Source organism: Grammomys surdaster, unplaced genomic scaffold (assembly GCF_004785775.1).
Source record: "Grammomys surdaster isolate TR1022 unplaced genomic scaffold, NIH_TR_1.0 135, whole genome shotgun sequence".
Classification (NCBI taxonomy): domain Eukaryota; kingdom Metazoa; phylum Chordata; class Mammalia; order Rodentia; family Muridae; genus Grammomys; species Grammomys surdaster.
The window spans coordinates 2977004-2999645 of record NW_021604593.1 but is presented as its reverse complement, the minus strand read 5'-3'; the positions used below and the strand labels follow the sequence as shown (position 1 = coordinate 2999645).

At 38.8% G+C, this 22642-nt stretch overlaps 1 protein-coding gene across 3 annotated transcripts in view; it reads left to right on the top strand.

Annotated features, from left to right (window-relative positions):
• Apc (APC regulator of WNT signaling pathway) overlaps positions 1-22642 on the top strand; it is a 95923-nt gene that overhangs the window by 14586 nt on the left and 58695 nt on the right. Inside the window, exon 1 of one of the 3 annotated variants that reach the window (XM_028762681.1) lies at positions 21259-21393. The exons of the other annotated variants lie outside the window; for them this stretch is intronic. Within the exon in view, the coding sequence (XP_028618514.1) occupies positions 21259-21393 (135 nt within the window). Of the gene's footprint in view, positions 1-21258; positions 21394-22642 lie in introns of those variants that run through there. 3 annotated transcript variants of the gene reach the window in all.

Below are 22642 nucleotides of genomic sequence, written 5' to 3'. Positions count from 1 at the left end.
TAATCCAGGTTTGGGATTTAAAAGTTAAATAATAATTTGTTTTTCTTTGCCAGTTCTGATATAGTCAAGGACTAATTTATATTACAAGCTAATAAATATCTCATCAAGTAAGTAACCTAGACATTTTATGGTCACTGAAATATTAATGAGGAACTTTAGTCCTGTTTTACTAGGATAAATAATTTCTGAAAAGCAGGATTTTGTGTGCTCGTCTCTCCAATAGCCCTTCCTTTACATTCAGATAGATAGATAGATAGATAGATAGATAGATAGATAGATAGATTTTTGCATGAGAGGAAACATATTTGTCTTCCCTAATTTTCCTTCTATCTCAAATAATCTTCCTTTTAATGACATGTACCAACACATGTGTACACACACAATTTGTATTTTTCGTATGAGTAAAAACAAAGTATTTGTCTGGTTTATTTTACTTTATGTGGTGATTTTTGAGTTTACCTATTTCCCTGCAAATGATATAATCTCTCCCCATCCCCCCAATGGCTAAATAAAGTTCCTCCCTTGTATTTTTACCACATTTATCTGTGATGGACAGCTAGGCTCATTCCATATATACTGTGAATATTGCCACAGTAAAACAATATGAATTTTGGTATATTGACTCAGGTTCCTTTGGGCATATAGCTAAGTCCTTTGGTGGTACTAGGGTTAGTTTTTAAAGAACTTTCATGTTGATTTCTGTAGTGACTTTGCTAATTTAATTTATAGTCTCACCAGTAATATGTTGGAATCTGTGTGGTATCCATTGCTTCCCCACCTCTTCACTAGCATTTGTTGTTGTTGGGGTTGTTTGTTTGTTTGTTTGTTTGTTTGTTTGTTTTTGCATTCTGACTAGGGTGAGATGTAATCTTGGTGGTGGAGGAGGAGGAGGAGGTGGTGGTTGTTAGGGGTATTTGGGGTGGTGCATGTGGAGGCCAGAGGTCAGCATTGAGCATCTTTTATTTCTTCTCCCCCAAGCCCATTCCATGCCTTTTGTTAGACCAGCGTCTTACTGAACCTGGAACTTGCCAAGGCAGCTAAATTGCCTGGCCCAGCACAGCAAGCCCCTGGGGTGGTCCTGTCTGCCTCCCAGCACTGGGATTTTAGGCCCTTAACTACCGACCACACTCCACCTCTCAGCCTTTCAGTGTGGGTGCTGGATATCCAAGTGCAGCAGGCACTCTACCTGTAGAGCCATTGACCCCACTCTCAGCCAGATAGCTAAGGATGCTGGTTTTGAAGGTATTTTTTTTGGCTGTTTGTATTTCTCTTTTTGAGAACTATCTCTTCGTTGGATTTTTGGACGTTTTTGTTTGATCAAGAGTCTTTTATTTATTTGTTTATTTATAGGAAAAACTATGTATTTTAGATGTTCAGCCCTTGCCTAGTGTATAGTAGGCAAAGACTTTTTCTTCTTCTGTAAGCTGTTCTCCTTGTTGTGTGGAAGTTTTTTAATTTCATGAAACCCATCCATCAGTCCTTGCTGTTATTTCCTGAGCTGTTATCTTGTCAAAAAATGCTTGCCCCTGCTTCTGTCTTGAAGGGCTTTCTTTATTTTTTTTTTCCTCTGGCTGTTCTTAAGTTTCAAGTCCTATATTAAAGTCTTCGATAGATTCATTTTGCATTTATTTTTCTGCAGGGTAGGAGATTGGGATCTGGATTCATCCTTGTAGGAGTAACTGCACAGTTTTCCCAGATCCATTTGAGAAAGTCTTTTATTGAGGGCACTTTTTTTTTGTTGTTGTTGACATCTTTGTGAAAACCAAGAGGTTTATTTTCTGCCTGTTATTCTGTCCCACAGACACACTGCCTATCTTTGTGCCTGTACTGTCTTGTGTTTGTGGTCTGAAGTATATTTTGTGATTTTTTTTTAGTTGTTTTTCTGTTTCTGCTAATAATTTCATTAGATCTTTTAAATTATTCACAGAAATATAATATAAAACAGTACAAAAGACCCCAGATAGCTAAAATACTCATAAACAGAATGTGCAGTGGTGGAGGAGTATAATACCAATACAAAATATATTTTAGACTTTAGTAACATATTTTGTCCCCTAAGAAAGAACAGTTTATTATGTGCCTTGATTCTGGAACTTTAACAGCATAATATTGTAAGAACTTAGAAAAAACAACTTAAAAGTTGATAAAATTTCTGCTATAGTCATACTATATTCTTTTCTTATAAACATGTTTTTCCAGTTGAAAATACTAATTTTATGGATATAATTTCTGATCATTTTTCCTTTTGAGTCTGAAGAGACACTAGTCTTGTTGCTTTTGGTAGATTTTGCTCTAATCATACATTCTTCTTTATTTAAAAATATGTATTCCATTGCCTGTAGAAGGAAGCTTTAAAGTTGAACCTAATAGGTGAGGTCAAATACTCTGCCCTCAGTGTCCTTCAGGGCTGGTTTGTTCACTGTGCTCTCTCTCTACAGTCTTTTCTTGATAAGCTAGGCGTGATCTAATCTGCCATCTTTAAACCATATGAAACTTGAACCAGCTTATGATTAAAGCTTACATTACACATGTCCCAGTCCTTCCCAGGTTCACTAGCTGATGCTGTGCTCCTCATTATGTCATGTGTATTCATACACTGAACACAACACGTGAGACATTAATGCTCAGATCTGAGAAGCAGCAAGGGCAGGAACATTAGGCCTCCTTCCCTCATGGAGTTTCCATTCCAGTTGGGGAAATGAGAAGACAACTTAATAAATACATAAACGGGACCTTTTCCATTTCAGATGCTTTGAGTACATAGCATGGTGTGTGATAGAAAGCTTGAGGAGCAGAGTAGTGATGGCGAGGCTATCATGGAATGTCTTTACAAATGGAGGGCATGAAGAAACAGGCACTAAGATTTGTGGAGCAGAGTTCTTTGTCTATTTGATTACTGGGGTCTGAATCAAGGGTGTTGTTCATGGTAGGTAAGTACTCTGCTACTGGGCTGGACCCTGAGTTCTTTATTTTAAGCACATACACATATCCATACACAGACTTCCACACATACACATAATTAAAGTTGTTTTTTAAAATGTTAAGAGAAAATGCATAGCCTAGATTGTAACTCAGTGACACACTACATCATACAAAAGGCCTTGGTTCATTCCCCAGCCCCTGACCCCCAAAATTAGTTGACATTGTATATAAAATATATAATGGCCTGTATTTTTATAAAATATACATGAATTAGTTGTTACTTTCTACAATATACTAATCATCTTGGAAAGGTATCAGAAGTACAGTTAACCAGTCAATTGTTAACAGTCATAAAATTTTTAACATCTTCATAAGAATGCTGAATATTTTTTACAGTATAAATATTTCTTTTTTTTTTGTCTCATTTTGATTTTGGTGATACTAGGATTGAACCTAGGGATTAGCACTATCATTGAACTATATCCCTTCCTCTTAATTTTTTTTTCAAAAACAATTTTTTATGTGCATGAGTATTTTGCCTACATGTGTGTCTGTGTATGCTTGGTGCCTGCTAGAGTCCAGAAAGGGGCGTCATATATCCTGGAAATATATCTTTTGTAGGCAGAAATCTGTTCTGTTTGAATTCTTTAAAGATATAGTTGAATTTATCATTAAAAGCAAGAGTCAACTAAGCCTTTCAAAGAGGAACATTGATTCTAACTCACTTCAAAAAATGAATTACTATCATTAATGTCCTTGTCAGTTCTTTAAACCATCAAGTTTTTAAAAAAGATGTATGTACTGGTCTGCTATGAAGTCGAATGGTCCTCTGAGGGGGGAGTGTAGGTGATTATAGGAAAGATGACAAAAGGTGCAAGAGACAGATATGGGAGGGCTGCAGGTCATTACCACACCAGCCCCTAGTGTATTTCTCATAGCCTTCTTATACTGCAGAACTGTAGGAAGCAAAGCCACAAGCTAACAGAAACAGTTTTGCTGAAATGTACATGTAAGACATTTGTTCTCACCCCAAAACCTCCCTGTTCCTTCTATCAAGGTCAATAGAATTTTCATCCCCTCGCCTTGGGCCTCAAGTGTACCTCCTCTTATCATTCCATTCTTTGTGCAGGCTGGGAAATCTGCCAACAGACCCTGGCCTGCCTTGACTTTGCCTAGCAGGCAGATTTTTCCTCTTTTTCTCTGCTTCAGAGAAGTGGCAAACAGCTGCCGACAGATGTATTTTTATTTGTGTGATTGCACCATGTTTGAATGGGTACCCTTTAAGGCCCGAATAAGACATGGACTCACCCAGAGATGGAGTTAGAGACAGTGTGAACTTGGATCCTCTGGAAAAGCATTCTTTAACCACAAGCCATCTCTCTAGCCCCTAAACTGTGAGTCCTAAATTGGGCTTGATGAATATATAAAATATAGAACATACAATTGAAGACTAAAATGTCTGTTGATTTTATTTGGTTGTGAATGTATGTCTCTGTATGTGTGTGTATGTATTAAATATATATGTATAAAGCCTATCTATCTGTCTATTGGGTGTTTGTTTTTGCGGTGGAGTTTCTCTGTGTAGCCCTGTCTGTTTTGGAACTTGCTTTGTAGACCAGGCTGGGCTCAAATTTAGAGGTCTGCCTGCCTCTGCCTCCTGAGTGCTGGGATTAAAAGTGTGCACTTCTACCACCCAGCTTCGTCATAATTTTTTTAAGGTTCAAATTTTTCAAAGATAAATTTCATTCACTATTTAATAACACTTCCAAATGAAGCCATTTACTAAAAACAAACATAAAATGAACAGATACTTAAAATTAGAAGTATTTCTGAAAAAAAATCTTGTCTTGATATGAAATTTCAGTGTTATATTTTGAATAAGAGTTATGTTTATTTTTTATTACTTCATTCATTTGTGTGAGAGTGTGTCCACGTATGTAGGTGGGGGAACTTGTGGGGCCCAGAAGATGGTATCTGGTTTCCTTGAAGTTGGTGTTTCGAGCTACACAATAATACTGGAATCCAGACCCCAGCCCTCATGGTAGAGCATCAGGTGATCTTGACAGCTGAGACATCTCTCTAGCCCCCAAATACTATCTCTAATTCATGTATATGTAATGCAATCATAGCATAGAATATGGATATAGGAGCTCTATTCCTATATACATACCACCTGGTACATATAGATCATTTCACACTTAGAAAACATATCATCACTGTTTAAGTTGTTAATTGGACTTTTAAAAAATAGTAATTTTTAAAAATAAAGTTCAGTATTGAGGAAGCTGGCTTAACAATGCTTTTATTGGATAATTGAAGTTTGTTTGTTTTTTAATAATCCACTTGGCCACATGATTACAGTATAAGAAGTCTTTGTGTTTCTTGTACTTGAACCATAGTGGTTCAGGAAGATATAATGATCATAGCTTTCTTTGAAATGTAGTCATTTGATGAGCCTAGTGTAAGGAGGCCGCAGGTTCATTTTCCAACACCCCTTGGTCAGTGAATCCCTGACTACCACTAGTGGATGTAGTAAAAATGTAGACAAGTTTTGACTGTCAACTAATTTCTTAAAGTCTAAGTTACTTTTAACTCATAGCCTAAGTCAAAGTATTAGGCTTAATTGTTTTTATAGACTATTAGGAAATTATTTTGAGGAGCTTTAAAGTACATTTTTGATTTTGCAAGATAATTTTTCTTTCTGGAAGGTCAATCGTGTATGAGAAATTCTGAATGTGTCACAGATGATGACTGTATAATGAGTCTTACAGAGTGAGTGAGCCCTTCCAGTTATAAGATCTTAAAAGTCTTTGTAAAACCAGGCCATTTCATGAAGGGCGCTTAGCAGACAGTCAAGTCAATTCACATGTTTCCTTTGTTCAATATGACTGTTTTTTTCTAAAGATGTTAAGATTTTAGTGTATAATTCTAATTGCAGTTATAGTATGGTCAGTGTGGAAGTCCTGACTTTTCACGGAAGAAATGTAAAGAATTATTGGTATAAATGAAGAATGGATAGAGGAAAAAGACCCAAAGCACAGAAAAAAGAAAAAAGAACATATTCCACACAATCTCAACTTCAAAAGAATACATATTTTTGTTGTGTTTTATTTTTAAGATTTAATTTTTATTTTATTTGTGTATTTGTGTGTGGTTCTATGCCGAGTGCATTGCCAGTGAAGGCAGGAGAGGGAGGCAGATCCCCTGGGTATGGAGTTACAGGCGTGTGTGCTTCTGTGTGTGCAAGAGCAGTCTGGCTCTTCACTGCCTCTCTCTCTCCAGCCCCTCCTTCTCTACTACTGTATATAATGTTTTATAAAGTGGAAGTACCTCATAAGTGCTAATTAGCAGCTTCTTATCATATTTGAAAAAATACAAGAAGTGAATATACTTCATTTAAAACCAAAATTTAGTTTATTTTTAAAATTTAAGCAGATAGGGGCTAGGGCAGAGATACAGCTTGTTTGGTAGATTGCTTGCCTAGCGTATAAGAAGCTCTGGGTTCAGTGTCTAGCTCCTCATAAACTATGAGTGGTGGTATATACTTTTAGTTAGTACCAATTAATACCTTTAATTAACCAATACCAGCTTATGAAGGCAGCATATACCTTTAACGCTAACACTCATGGAGGCAGAAGTCCAAGGTCATTCTTGGCTGTCTTAAGTGTGAGGCCAGCCTGAATGCATAAGACCCTGCCTTAGAAATCAGTTGTTTTTTTTAAACTTCCCCTTTTAAACTGAACTTAAAATTAAACTTTTAAACTAGAACTTACTGTGAATCTTGTCCTTTAAACTCAGAAATCAGTAACTGAAATGTAAGAGTATGCGGTAGGATCAGTGGGAATTAACAGCAAGGACTGTATGCTTGGGGGTCCTTTCGATATGCCCTGCATATACCGACTCCTATTTCATGCTTGTTGTCATTTTATTAAAGAAATCTAATCACTAAGCGGTCAAGTGACTAGTTAGAAGGTGGGAGGAGCAAAAGCATTTAGTCCTGGCTGGAACTCTTGAGGTCAGACATAGTCACTCTGCTCTGTCATCATGGCTTTTCTGGTAACTGTCCTAAATACAGTCATAATTAGAGTTAATTTACCAAATAAGTTAATGATTTGCAATGTCAAGTTATTCGTTGTAATTCATGGACTAGAATTATGTTTCTCTGCTGCATGTGAAGCATGGGAATGAAATCAATTTACTGCCCCTCCCACCGTCAGTATCCTGGATCCCCTGCGGGGCTTTCCACCCTGCGGAGGTCCTGGTTATGAGCGTCAGTTAACATCAGGCTCTCTGGGTTTACTGAGGAAGGGGTTTGAAGGTGCACAGGAGGCTTGGTGTTCCTCTGGACAGTGCAGTGCGGTGGAGACGGGTGGGTCTCTGCCCTGCTGTGAAGCGCGGTCAGAAGCGTGAAGCAGCTGTGTAGTCTGCTGGATGCTGACCAGGGCGCTCCCCATTCCAGTCAAGGAGTCTGCAGATTGGCTGGGCGTAGGCACACGTGACCGACATGTGGCTGTATTGGCGCAGCCTGCCGGGGTGTCACTGGAGACAGAATGGAGGTGCTGCCCGGCTCGAAAATGGGGTAGGTGCTGGGCTGTGATGGCCAGGTTTGCTACAGGGGAGAGGGAGGAGGTGATTTTCCCATGGACTGCCTTAAACCAGTGACCTTTCCTTGGCACAGGGTCTGCTGCCACATGCCAAGCCTAGGAGGCAGGGGCGTCGTCCCACTCCTCTCCCCCACCCCCCACTGCAGCACAGGAGATGGATTTCCTGTGCTTCTGATCCTGGGATTTTGACAGAAGAGGAAGAAAGGGGGAGGGGTAGAAGTGGTAAGGGGAGGCTGGGGAGAAAGCCGTTTTGTTTTTTATAATGCCTGTTGACAGTGGAGTGGAATAACAGTATCTAAGGAAACCGAGTAGAGGACAACAAAGAATGGAGCATATTCATGGCGAAGCGAAAGCCTAGCCCTTTGAAAGCCTGCTTCTCCTCCTTGGCCACAAGGACACAGGCAGTGGTAGCCAAGAGTAGGCATTCAAAGCTGCAGCTGATGGCTCATGTGAAATCTAGTGGAAAGGGCTACCGACGATAGGAGGAAGAAATGACATGCACTGCAGCTCCCAAGTGATCATTTGGTTGACTGGCGAAATATCGTTCAGTAGTAATGCCCCTCCTTTTGTACAGCATATAAGTGAACTCGATGAGAATAGGGTGGCAAAGAGATACCAGTGTCTTTGTTAGCTCCAGAATGCAGTGGTAGAGCTTTCTGTGGTGACTGCAGCAGGGCTTTGCTGTAGACAACTGCAGAGGAGTGAGTGTGCCCTGAGCTAATAGAATGCTCAGTAGCAAACGAGACGCCAGCTCATAGCTTCCTCCCAAATAGGAGAAAACACACATTTTGCTTTTTAAAGTAGGAGATATATCAGATTATGAATGTTTTGGCAGTAAAATGTATCAAATACTTTGACTTTATATCACAAGAGAGATGCCAGATGGTTTGATTTAACATGAATCCTATAGGAAATCTTACTGCATTATGTATGGAACTGGAGCTTCCCTTTGTTAGTCTAGCTTTTATGCTGTCTATTAGATCATTGGAGATCAAATTACTTTAGAATGTAAATTACTTTGTGAAAAATTGTGAACAATAAATTTTTTATAGCCCTGGAATTTAAAACCTATATTTATTAAGTAAATTTGTATTTCTCTTTTGTCTTTTTAAAATTTAATTTAATAAAATCTACAGATAACTACTTTAGATGTACGTCAGTTTACTGAGTAGCCGTGAGATGTACTCAGTATAAAGTGTTTTAGTGACATTTACTGTACCTTTACTTAGATGTCTAATAGTGTCCATATGGAGATTATTTCTGTGCATGTCTGTGGCAACCTCCCGCACTCCTGACGCTCTGAACTAGACTAGCAGTGGCTTTGTGGAGCCCTCTAGGATCAGTGTCCAAGACAGTCCCTTTTCAATACTTTTATATGGTTATCTTAAGAGAATTTGCAATTTTGTCTCAGTATTTTTTCAAAATAATAAAGAATTATTACTTGACTAATAATATGACATAAAATTTTCATTGACAAGTTAGAACGGTTATTCGTTTCTGCTTTGCTCTTTGCTGCTGTTTTGAGACAGTCTCATTGTGTAGTTCAGAACTGTGTACCTCAGAGCAAATTCAAACTTTGGATCCTCCTGCCTCAGCCTTCCAAGTGCTAGGATTATAAGACTATCCCAGTATGACAGGCCTAACTTTATTCCTAAATTTTGTTTTATGTTTTAATGTTATGTGATTTGTGGATATCAGCATTCAAAATAGTTAGGGATGGCTTTTGAATGTGATAGAAACCATAGCTAGGAGTAAAGATATCACACAGGCTGACAAGTGAATTAATAGCTAACACTATCCAATCCCCAGAATCTCAGTGTATTTCTTGAGTTCATTAAATTCTTGTTTTCACAGATACTGTCTCATTTAATCAACTAGTGAATATAGCACTATTTTCATTTTATGTGTTTCCCAGTTCTCTTACTCGGGTATGTGACATTAACCAAGGTCATCTATTGTGTAAGGATAAGCACTTAAGTCTATTTCATTTTACTTCTATAAAATTACTATTAATGTCTCCATGTAGAGCATACAAAATAGTATATGACAATTGATTTGAAAAGCAGTATCATTCATGTGGTCAAGAACCCCCACATATATGACTTTGAAAGTTTTGTTCTGTTTTTCGAGACAGGGTTTCTCTGTATACCCCTGGCTATCCTAGAACTCACTATGCAGACCAGGCTGCCGAGCACTCAGAAATCCGCCTGCCTCTGTCTCCCAAGTGCTGGGATTAAAGATGTTCACCACCAGTGCCTTGTGGTACCACTCTTAACTATAAGAGTGCTTTATAAAATATTTTGTAGCTTAAATCACATTTAATTATTTATTTATTTATTTATTTATTTATTTACTTATTTATTGTGTGTAAGTAGGTCACATGCTAACTTACTGGACTTGGAACCATGTGGGTTCCGGGATCTGACTCAGTGTATCAGGCTTGACGGCAGGCACCTTTACCCTGGAGCCGTCTTGACAGCCCCGTTAATTAGCATATTTAAAAGTTAATCTTCTAAACATTTCTACAGTGTTAGGTTGTAGTATCTTTTGAAGTTAAATAAATAGAAGAATAAACTAAGAAAAGATCACTCGTATTTAGTGTAACATTCAGTATTTCACTGAGCATTCATAGTCTTTAAAATTTATTGTTAATTACTATATCTAGAATTATGTGACCTATTTAGAGATTCATAAATTAAATATTCAAAAGTGTGCTTTGTGAACTAAATCAAAGCTATTCATGATTTTGTTTGCATGAATTACAATGTAGATTTTTATTTTACTGTTTTTCCCCTTTACTGACTTTACGTACTAATTTACAGTTTTACATGTTTAAAGGCTTTGAAACTCTAATCTCACTTCCCATTGGGAGAAGAGTCCAGGTGAAGTCTTACCTACACAAGCACCTGAAATGTGACAGCACTTGATTTAGAATGACAGTGACAACTGAGGAAGTATACTCAGTACATATTTATCAGCGTGCCAGCCACATGACAGACCTAGGAAAGGTGATGAAGGGCAAAAAAACAAAAACAAAAAACAAAAAAACATGGGAACAAACCTTTATGAGACTAAGCGTAAACTGTAAAAATGAATGCAGGTTGAACACTGGTAGCTTTGGCTAGCCTTAGGCACTTTTTTTTTTAAAGGTTTCTATTATCTGAAATATTTTCTGATTTGCAGGAAAAGAATAGACTGTTCTTTGAGGTATGTTATGTAGGGAGAGCTTCCTCCTCTTTGTTTCCAGTTCTCCTTCTTCTGTCAAAGTGTGTCTTTGTTTTGTAGTGTTGGAGATGGAACCCACAGCCTTCATGTTACACAAGCCTCTGCAGTGGGGCCAGGAGCAGTTTTGAGTACAATTCTGTGGTGTTGAATGCATTGTACATCCATAACTACCATCATCTCCAGAATTTCTTCTTCTTGTGAAAACTTTTGAGAACATTAAAGCCCCATTTCCTTTGTCCCTTGACACCTAGCAAGCAGCTCACTACTTTATACCTTTGTGAATTTACCTGTTATAGGAACTGTTATAAAAAGACTCGTATATTTGACCTCTTGTGACTGGCTCAATTCATTTAGCATAATGTCCTCATCTGTTGTTTAAGTTATACCATACTTCATCTATTGTTTAAGTTATACCATGCTTTAGTCTCTTAGGTTTTAGCTTCTTTCCTTTTGAAGCTAAGGAATACTGTACGTGCAAACTAAGTGTTGTTCATTCACCCACCTTCAGAGTGTGCCCCTGTCTGTCCTCAGCAGTGCTGAGTGATCATGCTGTTCTAAGAGCTGTTGTCTTTGCTTTCATGCCCTGTGTGTGCTGCCCAAATGTTTTAACTCACTGCCATTTTTAAGTAGTATCCACTTATTTTGTGCTGCTAACAGCTGTTTAGCGTCCTATATTCATTGTTACTCTAGTGGAGACTGTAGGTTCCTTTTTTCTAAATTCTTCTTACCTCGAACTGCAGTGGTATACACTTGATCATGACTACTCACTGGTTGTCTTAGTTATGTTACTATATTACAAATCACACCAACACTTAATGGCTTGAAATGACATTGTGCTTAAATTATAAGCATGTTATTGTTTCCATGAAGCAGGAGTTCAGGAGCATCTTGTTTGTGTGAGAAAACTCCGATTTCTCAGGAAGCTTCAGTCAAGATTTTGGTCATCTTGTCAGTCATCAGGTCTTGACTAGAACTGAGACGAATTCCAAGATGGCTCACTCATTTAGCTATTGGCAGGCAGTCCAGTCTCAGTAGCTTTTTTTGTGGATCTGCATAGGGCTTGAATCATGGCAGCTGGCTTTCCCCAAGTGAACACAGCAGGAGAGAGAGAAAAGGAAAACACCTGTGACCTGCTCTCAGATGTCTGTAAAGCATTATTTCTCTTGTCTATCTCCCTTATCTCAGTGACTAAGAGCCACTGAGTCTAGCCTACAAAAAAGAAGAGTTAGGCCTCTTAAAGGAGTAGAGTCAGAGAATTTGCATAAACATTTGAAGGTTGTTGCATGAACCAAGAAAATGACACTGGAATTACTGTTGTAAAAAAAATTACCACAAACTTAGTAGGTTTGTTATGTTTGTGAGGGTTGGTTGGTTGATTTTTTTTTTTTTTTTTTTTTTTTTTTGAGACAGGGTCTTGTATAGCTCAGGTTACCCTTGAACTCCACATGTCCACATGTAGAGGCTATCCTTGAGTGATTGCTGATTTTCTAACTCTACTGCTGGGATTATGGATGTTTACCCAGTTGTATGTGGTGGTGGGCTCAAATCCAAGGCTTTGTGTGTGCTAGGCAGGCACTCTACCAACTGAGCAATGTCTGCAGCCCACTTCATGGTTTAAAACAAAAATTACTATTGTCCATTCTTGGAGGTCAGAAGTCGACATGGTTTTCACTGTACCAAAGTGAAGAGACACTTCAGAGGCACTGCATGTGCACCTAGCTTCTCCTCTCTTCACACTCACTGTAATAATCTGTCTCCCTCTGAACCGGACGCCTTGCTTCTGTTGTCACGTCCTTTCCTGACTGACCCTTTGTCTTACTTCTGAGGACATATGTGGTAACATTGGTTCTGCCAGAGTTCAGGAAATTTTGCTGTACGGGCTTTACTAATTACCTCTGCAGAGTCCTTGTGGCCAAGGAAAGCCATGTGTTTCTGGGCTTGGGACATCACAGTGCAGACAGCTTCCTGGGTAGCCATTTGTTTGCCACAGGTGTCCTAACACAGCTTTTTTCCCTGAAGTATTTTAAAAATTAATTTTGAAAATCATTCTTTTGTGAATGAGTGTTCTATGATAGAAACTGAAAGATGAAGTGATGAAGTTATTCTTTGTACCTTTTAGAGTTTTTGCAGCACCTTTTGTGGATTTTCCAATCAACCCCCGCCTCTTTATACTATCTAACCACATGCACAGTGGTGTTTCTTTCTCTCACTTCCTGGTTTCCTTGATTCCTCTATACTGCTTGTGTGGTGTGTGTCTGTGTGTGTGTCTGTGTGTGTGTGTGTGTGTCTGTGTGTGTCTGTGTGTGTCTGTGTGTGTGTCTGTGTGTGTGTCTGTGTCTCTGTGTGTTTATCTGTATGTCTCTGTGTGTCTTTGTGTGTCTGTGTGTCTCTGTGTGTGTGTGTGTGTGTGTGTGTGTGTGAGAGAGAGAGAGAGAGAGAGAGAGAGAGAGAGAGAGAGAGAGAGAGAAACAAACACCTGTTATTGAACTTGAGGGTCACAGCCTGTGCCCCAAGTTGGGTCTGATCATTCATCCTCAGCAGTTAAAGCCAATTGAAAGAACCAAATTGAAAGTGGAAGCAGAAGACGTCTTTAGTGTGGCCACATTGGGAAGAGAGAGCTGTAGTGACCCCCCCTGTTCCATCTATTTTCTCTGTCCTGAAGTGAGACAAGGTCAGGTAGGATTTGTACATCTAAGCAGGTCAAGTCAGGATATGTGACCACTACCATCATGGGTGACCTGTCCTTGTTTGAACTTTAACTTCATTCTGTAATTGGAAAGATTTTTACAACTATGTGGAATCTCTTTCCAGGAGACAAATTTCCCTCTGCTTCTTCCATCATGAGATTCTTGGGAAATTTCTATTTCTTTGAGGATCTCATTTCAATAGTATAATAGTCAAATTGAAAGACGTGGGCATCCCTTTGTAATATCCTGGCTTCTGCCAGGTCTGTTGCCCTCCTTTCCTGGAATACATTTGTATCGATGTCTGCTGTGGTCTGATGGAGGAAGTGGTTGTGAGCCAAGAGGTGGTGCACACAGCCTGATGGGTCCTTTTCTAGGGGTAGCCTCCTGCCCCCCCAATTCCAGGTGACTTCAGAACAAGGGACATATGAGCTTATCTTTTCTAATATTTCCCCAGAGCTATTGTAACAAAGTGCCACAAACTGGTAGTTTAGAACATTAAGAAATCCCTGATTTTACTTTTCTGGAGGCCAGAGTGTTGGAAAGCTTAATTCTTTCTGAAGAATCCAAGGAAGAACCTGTCTCCTAGTTTTTAGTGCTTGCTGACATCCATTACCTTGCAGCTGTCTCTTGAGTCTGTTTCCGTTGTCAGACAGTATTCCTACTACACGTCTACTTGTGTCTGTTTAGTCACATGGCCTTGAATTGCACTAGTCATTGAGTTAGGTCCCACTCTAATACAATAGCTTAACAATATTTATTACTATTCAGAGACCCTGTCTCCAAAAGGCTCATATTTATAGGTTCCTGTGACTCAAACACAATCCAAGCCGTTGTTGGAAATGAAAATCAGCAACACATAAAAGAACACACAAACAAAGCAGAAATGGTTTTCCAAAGTGATTTTTCTTTCTGTAAAAAGGGTAGGTACCAGAGCCAAAACCCTGCTAGCCAGTGTACTCTGAAAGTGAAAACCAGCAGCTGGATTTACCCCTGACTTAGATGGAGACTGCATTTCATCCCACTGGTGGAGCGTGGCTTTGTAGTCTGACATGATTAGCACTGTCAACCCAGAGTAGAAGGGGAGCACCCTTCTAGGCATTTTATAGCTAATTTTGATAGGAAAAGGTTTCTTATACCACTAACACTCCCCTTAAATGCTAGTTTGATAGTGTATGGGTTATCAAATATGTTTTGATTCCATTATGTAGCCACAGAGAGGAATCCATTATTTTCTTTTTTAATGGAAGATTATCTTTTTGTTTTTCTTTGTCTTGCTTTCTGTTTGTTTGCTTCTGTAACTGATAGGGCATATCATGTCTGTTCTTCTCATGCATATACCTTCTATGTGACTAGAATCAGGAACATTTTTGTGGAATTACAGAAGCTGCATGTTACATACAGACCTCTCCTAAAGATGTGTGTGTTTGCCTTAGCTGGGGAGACAAAACACGGCAAAATAAATCGAGCACAGTTAGGCCAGGGTTTGTCATAGTTACTGTGCCTTTGGCCAGAGTATGCAGTGTGGACTAGAAGTGTCAGGAAGGCTGTGCGTGAGGTACTTGATCATAGCAAAGCAGAGAATGAAACAGCATAGCATCCACAGAGGAAGTTAAAGCACACACACGCATACATGCAGACATACTCCAAAGGTACTCTCAAATTTTTTTCTAGATAGATATTCATGAAAATTAGTCATGTTCCTGAGCACCAAACAAACCTTTAAAAAGCCAATACTAGTAGTTTCCACACAGTCGGTCTGTGGCAGTGAAAAGGTGGGCTCCCACACCTCATAGAGAAGTCATTTAAGGAACAAATGACCAGACAAGCGTGAAGGAGAGAAGACGATGAAGAAGTGTAAAATGGCAGAATCTATACGATGCTGACAGAAAGCTTAGACAGCTAGAGGAGACAAATTGGTAAAATTAACAACACTTACCTACTGAAGACATTTCTAAGCAGTTTAAAGAATCTTTCTTTCCAGAGGGAACTTTGTGATTTGAATCCTAGCTGGTTTTCACAGGTTAGTATTTAAACTATTCCAGACAGCATTAAAAAATGAGACATCCACCACTTTGTTTTATGGATATAGCATAATCTTCATTCAAAATCTTAAAGCACATACATACATACATACATACATACATACATACATACAGGGTTCCTATAAAATACTGAAATACTGAAAATTGAAGAGAATAAAGCATGAACAAGTGGAGTTTGTTTCAGGAACAGAGGATGGCTCAGCATTAGAAAAACATACACTGTGAGAGAGGAAAAACATCCAGCGACTGTCTTAGGGTTTTATTGTTGTGAGCAGACGCCATGACAAGGTGTCTCTTAAAGGACAACATTTAATTAGTCCTGGCTTACAGTTTCAGAGGTTCAGTCCAGTATCAGCATAGCAGGAAGCATAGCAGTGTGCAGGCAGACATGGTACTGGAAGAGCCAAGAGTTCTCCATCTTGATCCAAAGGCAATCAGGAAAGACTGTCTTCTTCAGGCAGCCAGGAGGGGGCTCTCTTCTGTACTGGGTGGAGCTTGAGTATAGGACCTCAAAGCCCACCCACACAGTGATACACTTGGCTCCAACAAAGCCACAACTACTCTGACAAGGCCACACCTCCTAAGAGTGCCACTTCCCTTGAGCCAAGGATATTCAAATCACTATAGCATCTTCTTGTAAAACTTTTAAACGGAAGGAAAGTCCCTAAATATGTTTAAATGTTTATTATAAAATTTAAGAATTTAAGTGGTGAACTTGTAAATTATTCCTCTTAAAATCAGGAATAAGATAATTTGTGTAACATTTTGTAGTTTCAAGGTAATAATGTGATAAAAAGAAATGAGATAAATATTTAGAAATGAGGAGAAATGTGTCTTTACTTAGTTTATACAACTATATGTGCAGCAGATCTGCTAGAAAAACTTAAAATTCATAGTATTGTTAATCTGAAAAGGTTAGCTGCGTAAATATGCACAGCTTGGCATGGTGGTGCACACCTTTAATCTCGCACCTGGGAAGCAGAGGCAACGATCGTGAGGTCAGCCTGGTTGACATCAGGAGGTCTAGACTAGCCAGGGCTATAGTGAGATCCTGCTCCCTACCAAAAAAGGTTTGCCACCCCCCCACTCCTCATAATTTAACTGTGATGGCCACCTTAGAACTTACCACACTTGGTCCAGACAACATATATAGCCATTTCAGGGAGTAAGGAAGGAGGGTAGAAAAAGAAGGCCACAGACGAGTGAATGTCACTGGCTGAGGCCTAGCAGAGAGACCCGGGGGGAGGGGGGGAGGGTAAGGTCTGCATTAGTTGTTACAGTGGTTTGGTTTGGTTTGGCTGTCCTGGAACTTGGTCTGTAGACCAGGCTGGCCTAGAAGTCACAGACATTCCCCTGCCTCTGACTCCAGAGTACTGGGATTAAAGGTGTACACCACTGCTGCCCAGCACAGCCTCATGTTTATTGCCAGTGTGGTGATGCTATTATACTAAGCAGAAGACTAAGAACTGAATCTGTCCTAACCTCTAGTTAGCAGATACCCTCTCATCAGAGAGCACTTCTGTCTGCTTTTCAAACATTTCAGTCTCTGTCCAGGAGCTGAGAGGCTAGCAGCTCAGCACACAGGTCCCACAGTTCAGTGCCTAGCACAAAACCCATCCGCTCCTTTTTGAGCTTTTCTTAGTTTGCAGTTTGAGGAACAGAGAGGGTTAGGTTTTACTTAAAACCCTGTCTTTCCTGTATTTGGGATGTTACCTTTATCGAATACTCAGTTTATGTGTGTTTACTTTCAGATTTTAAAAATTGTATTCTAGTGACTGATTTTTATTATAGCTTAAAAAAAACTTTATTTCGGCTGTTCCTGGAGGCAGGCACACCTGTTTACTCCCAGCACTGGAGAGGTATTGGTGATTGGATCACTGAAATTCTAGGACAGCCAGGGCTATGTATGTAGTGAGACCCTGTCTCAAAAACAGCACATTTATATGTACACATCCCCGCGCGCGCGCGCGCGCGCGAGCACACACACACCTATATTTAAATAGCCTTGAACTTACAGAAGACTAGAAATAGAACAACTCTCTCCAAGTTCCCTTTACATATTTTTAACTATTAAAACTAAGAAAATTAAATATGGACTGTACCATTCATTGGAAGCCAGTATGGTGTAGTCCCAGCCCTTGGGTTGGCAGGCAAGAAGGTTGGAGGCTAACCTGGTCTGTGTAATGAATTTTAGGACAGCGTGGGCCTCTGTGAATATGTGGTGGGTCTCCTCCACTGTCATTTTGGCTTTGCTAGTCTTTTTGCTAGTGTGCACCTACAGAAAACATAACCCAAAGTAAGCCTTATGTAGAATTTTCTTGGAATTATAAGATTTATAAGATAATTTTGGGAGAATCAGCATGTTTATGATGCTGAATCTTCATGTGCAGGCATGCCTTCCCGTTTGTTGAAGATCTTGTATATCTTTACAATCTCTATCTATGTTTTGTCCAGTGGATTACTTCTGTAAAAAATAAGGAAGCCATAAATTTATATATGGAAGCATGAATAACAGATCTTATGAGATTCGTTTCTTCTGTTTTACCTTTTATCTGCCTTCCATTTGAACATATAAAGGAAATATTTCTAAAGTCAGTGCTATAGTATATTCATGTTATTTTCTACTGTTTCAGTTGTTTAACCATCCAGAGTTTGCCTTCTAATTTCTTTGTACTAATTTGTTAACTAATGCTATAATCTAATGCCTCTGTGTAAGTAGAGCCGATATGAATCATATTAAAGACACTGGAGTATTGGGTGCTTGTTTGGTGCTGTAGTTGATCCCAGGTCTTCACACCCGCTAAGTAGATACTGCATGTTCTCCACACTGAGCTGTGGCCCTGGCCCAGAACAACTCTTTTATTTTTATTATTTTCAGCAAGGATGGCTACTGGAATTGAAAACCTCTCCTCCTTTGCCTTCATAGTTATTCTCTCTGTGTAGATCTACTCATATACCAAGCTGTAGACACCAACAGTAACAGCTTTGCCCTTGGAATCTTTCACTCCAGTCTCTGCAGACCTTGCTGACCTTGAGTTTGTAGCCATCTTCCTGCCTCAGTCTCTGCTGCTAAGATTGACTGCAGCTGTGTACCACCATGCCCTGCTATACTGTACATCTTCTTAGAAAAGTGTCCCATCTCTTTATGGGGGTCAGCTTGGTAAATTATATTTTCTAGCATGTTATGTTTCGTTGAAATTTTCAGAATTCTTTGACTAATGGTCTTTTATGATTTGCCTGATTTTCAATTGCTATTAATTCCATTATCATCTAAAAGTATTGATGGATATTTCTCTTTTTTAAAAAACTAAGACAAAGTCTATTATTTAAAAAAAAAAAAAAACAGCAACCCCAGACTTAAAATAGTAATGATGAATTCTCCACATTTAATCCTAATTATGTATCTTTTACATTTACATTTCCTGTCTCATTTCTTGCAGTGCTGTGTTTTCCAGTAAGCATTTGGAGAAGAGTCTAGATAAGTCTCCTTTTGGCTTGCTTTTGCCCTACCTCAAATATTTATGGCATGAACAGAGATCTAAATTGGCTTCTTAACTACAGAAAATTAAGTTGAGGTGTGTGCATACTCTCAGTAAAGTCAGGTTTTTGAGAGTATTTTTCCCATTCACAAGGCATGATGTCATTATGTGATCACATAAGCATCTTTCCTGTGCTTGTGTTGGTGCTGGGGATTGAACCCAGAACCTTGCACAGTCAAGGCAAGAAGTCTACCACTGAGCATCACCTCCAGCCCCAAAATTAAAAAAAAAAGAAAAAAAAAGTTGTTGAATGACTTCCCAGTTACACTATTGGTATGAAATTCTTATGATTGCGTGAATTGTATTCCCAAAGTAAATGCATGAGTTCACAAATTTTGTAAAGAGCAGTTGCAGGTGAGGGAGTGGCAACTCAGCATCCTAGGAGGGTTGTAAGTTAAAGAGAGTATTCCTGCTTGAAGAAGCATCTTATTGTTTCCTTTTTCCATTGTTAGAGCAGAAGGACTTCAGTGATTGAGGTTGTTTAGGGGAGTAGAGGTCATGAAAATCATGAAAAACTACCATTCAAAACAAATCTGGGGTTTCAGCCATTTAGAGTGCATACTGTGGCTTCCAGAGGACCTGGGTTGGCTCTCATGACATTGGGCAGATCACAACCAGTTCCAGAGGATCTGATGCCCTCTTCTGGCCTCCCTGGACACTGCACTCCTGTGCTCAAACTGTCCAAGGTCAGCCCCCATCTGAACACTTGTAATGGTTTCTGTCTGCTGTGCAGTTTGCTCTTTTTGTGATTGTGTAGTTGTGACCTGTCTTAGTACACTTCCACATTACGTTTTCCATGTTGGTTTGTTGTTTTAGAGTAGCTTCTGTTATTGTATATAAAATAAATTACTATGAAGCTTAATTATTAGAGCTTTGTCAGATCCCCATTTGTCAGGTGATTTCAATGTGCTGTGTATTTCTGGACCTGCTTATTATTGGCATGTGTAAAACAGAAAAGTGGTTAATCCTGTGAGTTTCTCCTCCATTTTTAAGAGCTCTCATTGGTCCTGCAGAAGTGGTTTACTTCTGTACTTTCATCTGTTGGTGTAAGGGAACAGCAGCTTCACTGTAAGGTCTTAAGAAGTTATATTATATCTGTCTTTATAGTTTATTTACTTACACATTTTGTTTTTCAGTCTATACTGTATGCTGACTCCTAGCAATCCTCCTGTACATTATATTAAAGCTGTTGGTAAATGTCCATCTCCAAGTTGAAGTACTACTGAAGGGGCAAATGTTAGCTGATAAATGACCACCCCTGAGCCTAAGACCCATGCATCCAAATGCAAGTGCTCCTCGTTTGCACTTTGGAGACTTCCTACAGATGGTCATGACGAGCCAGGATGATATTCTTGTGTTGAATAATTCAGAATTGTTTATTCTTAATTTTTATTCCAAAGTGAGTTGACATTAAACTAAAAAGAGAGTGTGGGCTTCCTGAGTCTTTCTGGATCAGTCCTAGCATACTTTGTATCATTCTGTGTCCAGTCATGCCAGCGGCCTCTTAGTACTGAGCTCTTCTCTCTCATCTCCTCCATTTTTCTCTCTGTTCTTTGAAGTCTCACTTCTGAGGTCATTCACTTCAACCTTTTTATCTTTTAGCCTCAGTTCGGATACAGACCACTTTTGCCATAGGATGGGCTATTCAGCCCATCAGAATTTTATGTTTTCCTCTGTGATGACTTTGTGAATGGCCGTAGTTCTGTGGCATTGTAATCTTCAGAACTACTTTGCCATAGATGATGTTTTAAGACAAAGCCTTTTATTAAATAAAAATGATAGGATGAACTCTGACCTCATTAATGAATTCTGGTTCTGAAAGCCTGTAAACCGTGTCCAGGTCGGAACTCAGGTGCAACATTACTTACACGAATTCTTTATCAGTGGCTGTGTTCTGTACGTGTGACGTACAGGACTACTTAGGTCATCTTTAACCTTGAAAGAGTCTTCCCAGATAGAAATCTTACCTGTAGAAATGCAGATATCTTCAAATGGAATGGAGGCTCTGCCTTTTTCTTTAACCCTGTTTCTCTTCAGACCCCATGTTCCATCCTCTTAGGAACTATTGCTGCTTGATTATGTCATTTGGAGACCAAACCCGTGCATAGGCACCATTCTTCCTGCCTCGAGAGCTTTGGTTTCTTTGTCTCTTTCTTCAAAACAAAACAAGCAGCTATTCCATTTTTAGTAGTGAATTTCAAAATCCTTTTTAACCTTATAGGTCCAAGGGTAGCCAAGGATGGCTGCAGCTTCATATGATCAGTTGTTAAAGCAAGTTGAGGCACTGAAGATGGAGAACTCAAATCTTCGACAAGAGCTAGAAGATAATTCCAATCATCTTACAAAACTGGAAACTGAGGCATCTAATATGAAGGTATCAAGACTGCAACTTTTAATTGTAGCTTATACATGTTCACTATTTCCTCTTGGATAACTAAGACACTTTATTTACTTAAAACTTTATATAATAAACTCTTAGAAAAGTTAACATATTCTTAGTAAATGCACTATATTAATCTATGAATAATGTAAAGAAAATAAATTAACCTTGGTGTTGGTTTATTTTTAGTCTTTAGTTTTAAAAATAACACCCCCAACTTTATCATTATACTTGACGTAGTGGCAAGGTTTTCTATATACTCATAGAGACTAGCCTTGTTTTACAGTGTAGCTCAAGTAGTACATTGTTTTATTTAGAAAATACAGGTATCATGGAGCCTAGGTGATAATTTCCATGGTACTTCCAAGCCCTAAAGTTGGTTTTCCAGGTAGCAAAAAGAGTTCCAGAGTATTTAATTTGTAAAGAAGAAAACCTTCTGTCTTCAAAGTAATTGATTAAAATTTCAGTTACTTTAATTTCCAGTTAGGCAGCTTCCCACTGAATTGAATAACTTCATAAAATTGGAGATTGTCAATAGAAATCTTTATTTCCTTCCCTTAAAAAAATCTGTTTTGTGTTGTTTCTGTTGCTTGGCTATTTTAACATCTTAATTCTGGCTTTTTCCTCTGAACACTCTACTTTCTGTATCTTTACATATTTCCCAGTCTGTCTAGTTCTTTCTCTGTCATTCCAAAGTCTCCTTTCTTTTCTAGACTGCTGTGTATCACTGAGGAAACTGATCTTCTCTTTCCTACTTACCCTTTAGATCTGACATCCTGTCCTAACAGGTCAGCCTTTTGATCTCACAACTCTCTTACCTATCTTTCTATTGCTCTTTTTTTCCATTCTAATTGCCATAAAACGCTCTGGCAATAACATCTCCAAAATATTCAGTTCAGAGTCCTTTGAAAATAGGTAAACTATAAACACTTATTTTTCCTTATCACTAGCTACATATCAGTGATTTAAAATACCCAAGTCAGTTATCTATTAGGTTAAAAAAGCCATTTGTTATCTTAACACTTACCCAACACAGTGCACTTTAAACTGAGGTACTGGGCATGTGTGTGAGAGCTGGAGGATACAAAGTACAGAGTCAGTCTGCTTGACTGGGACTTTGCAGACCTCCTCCTAGAGGGCCTGTTTAGATAGTACAGATCTAATTTGTATTATAGAACTCAGATCTAGATTTAATTTTTATTTAATTACTTAAGTAAATTCAAAAATAGTTTTTAAAGAAACA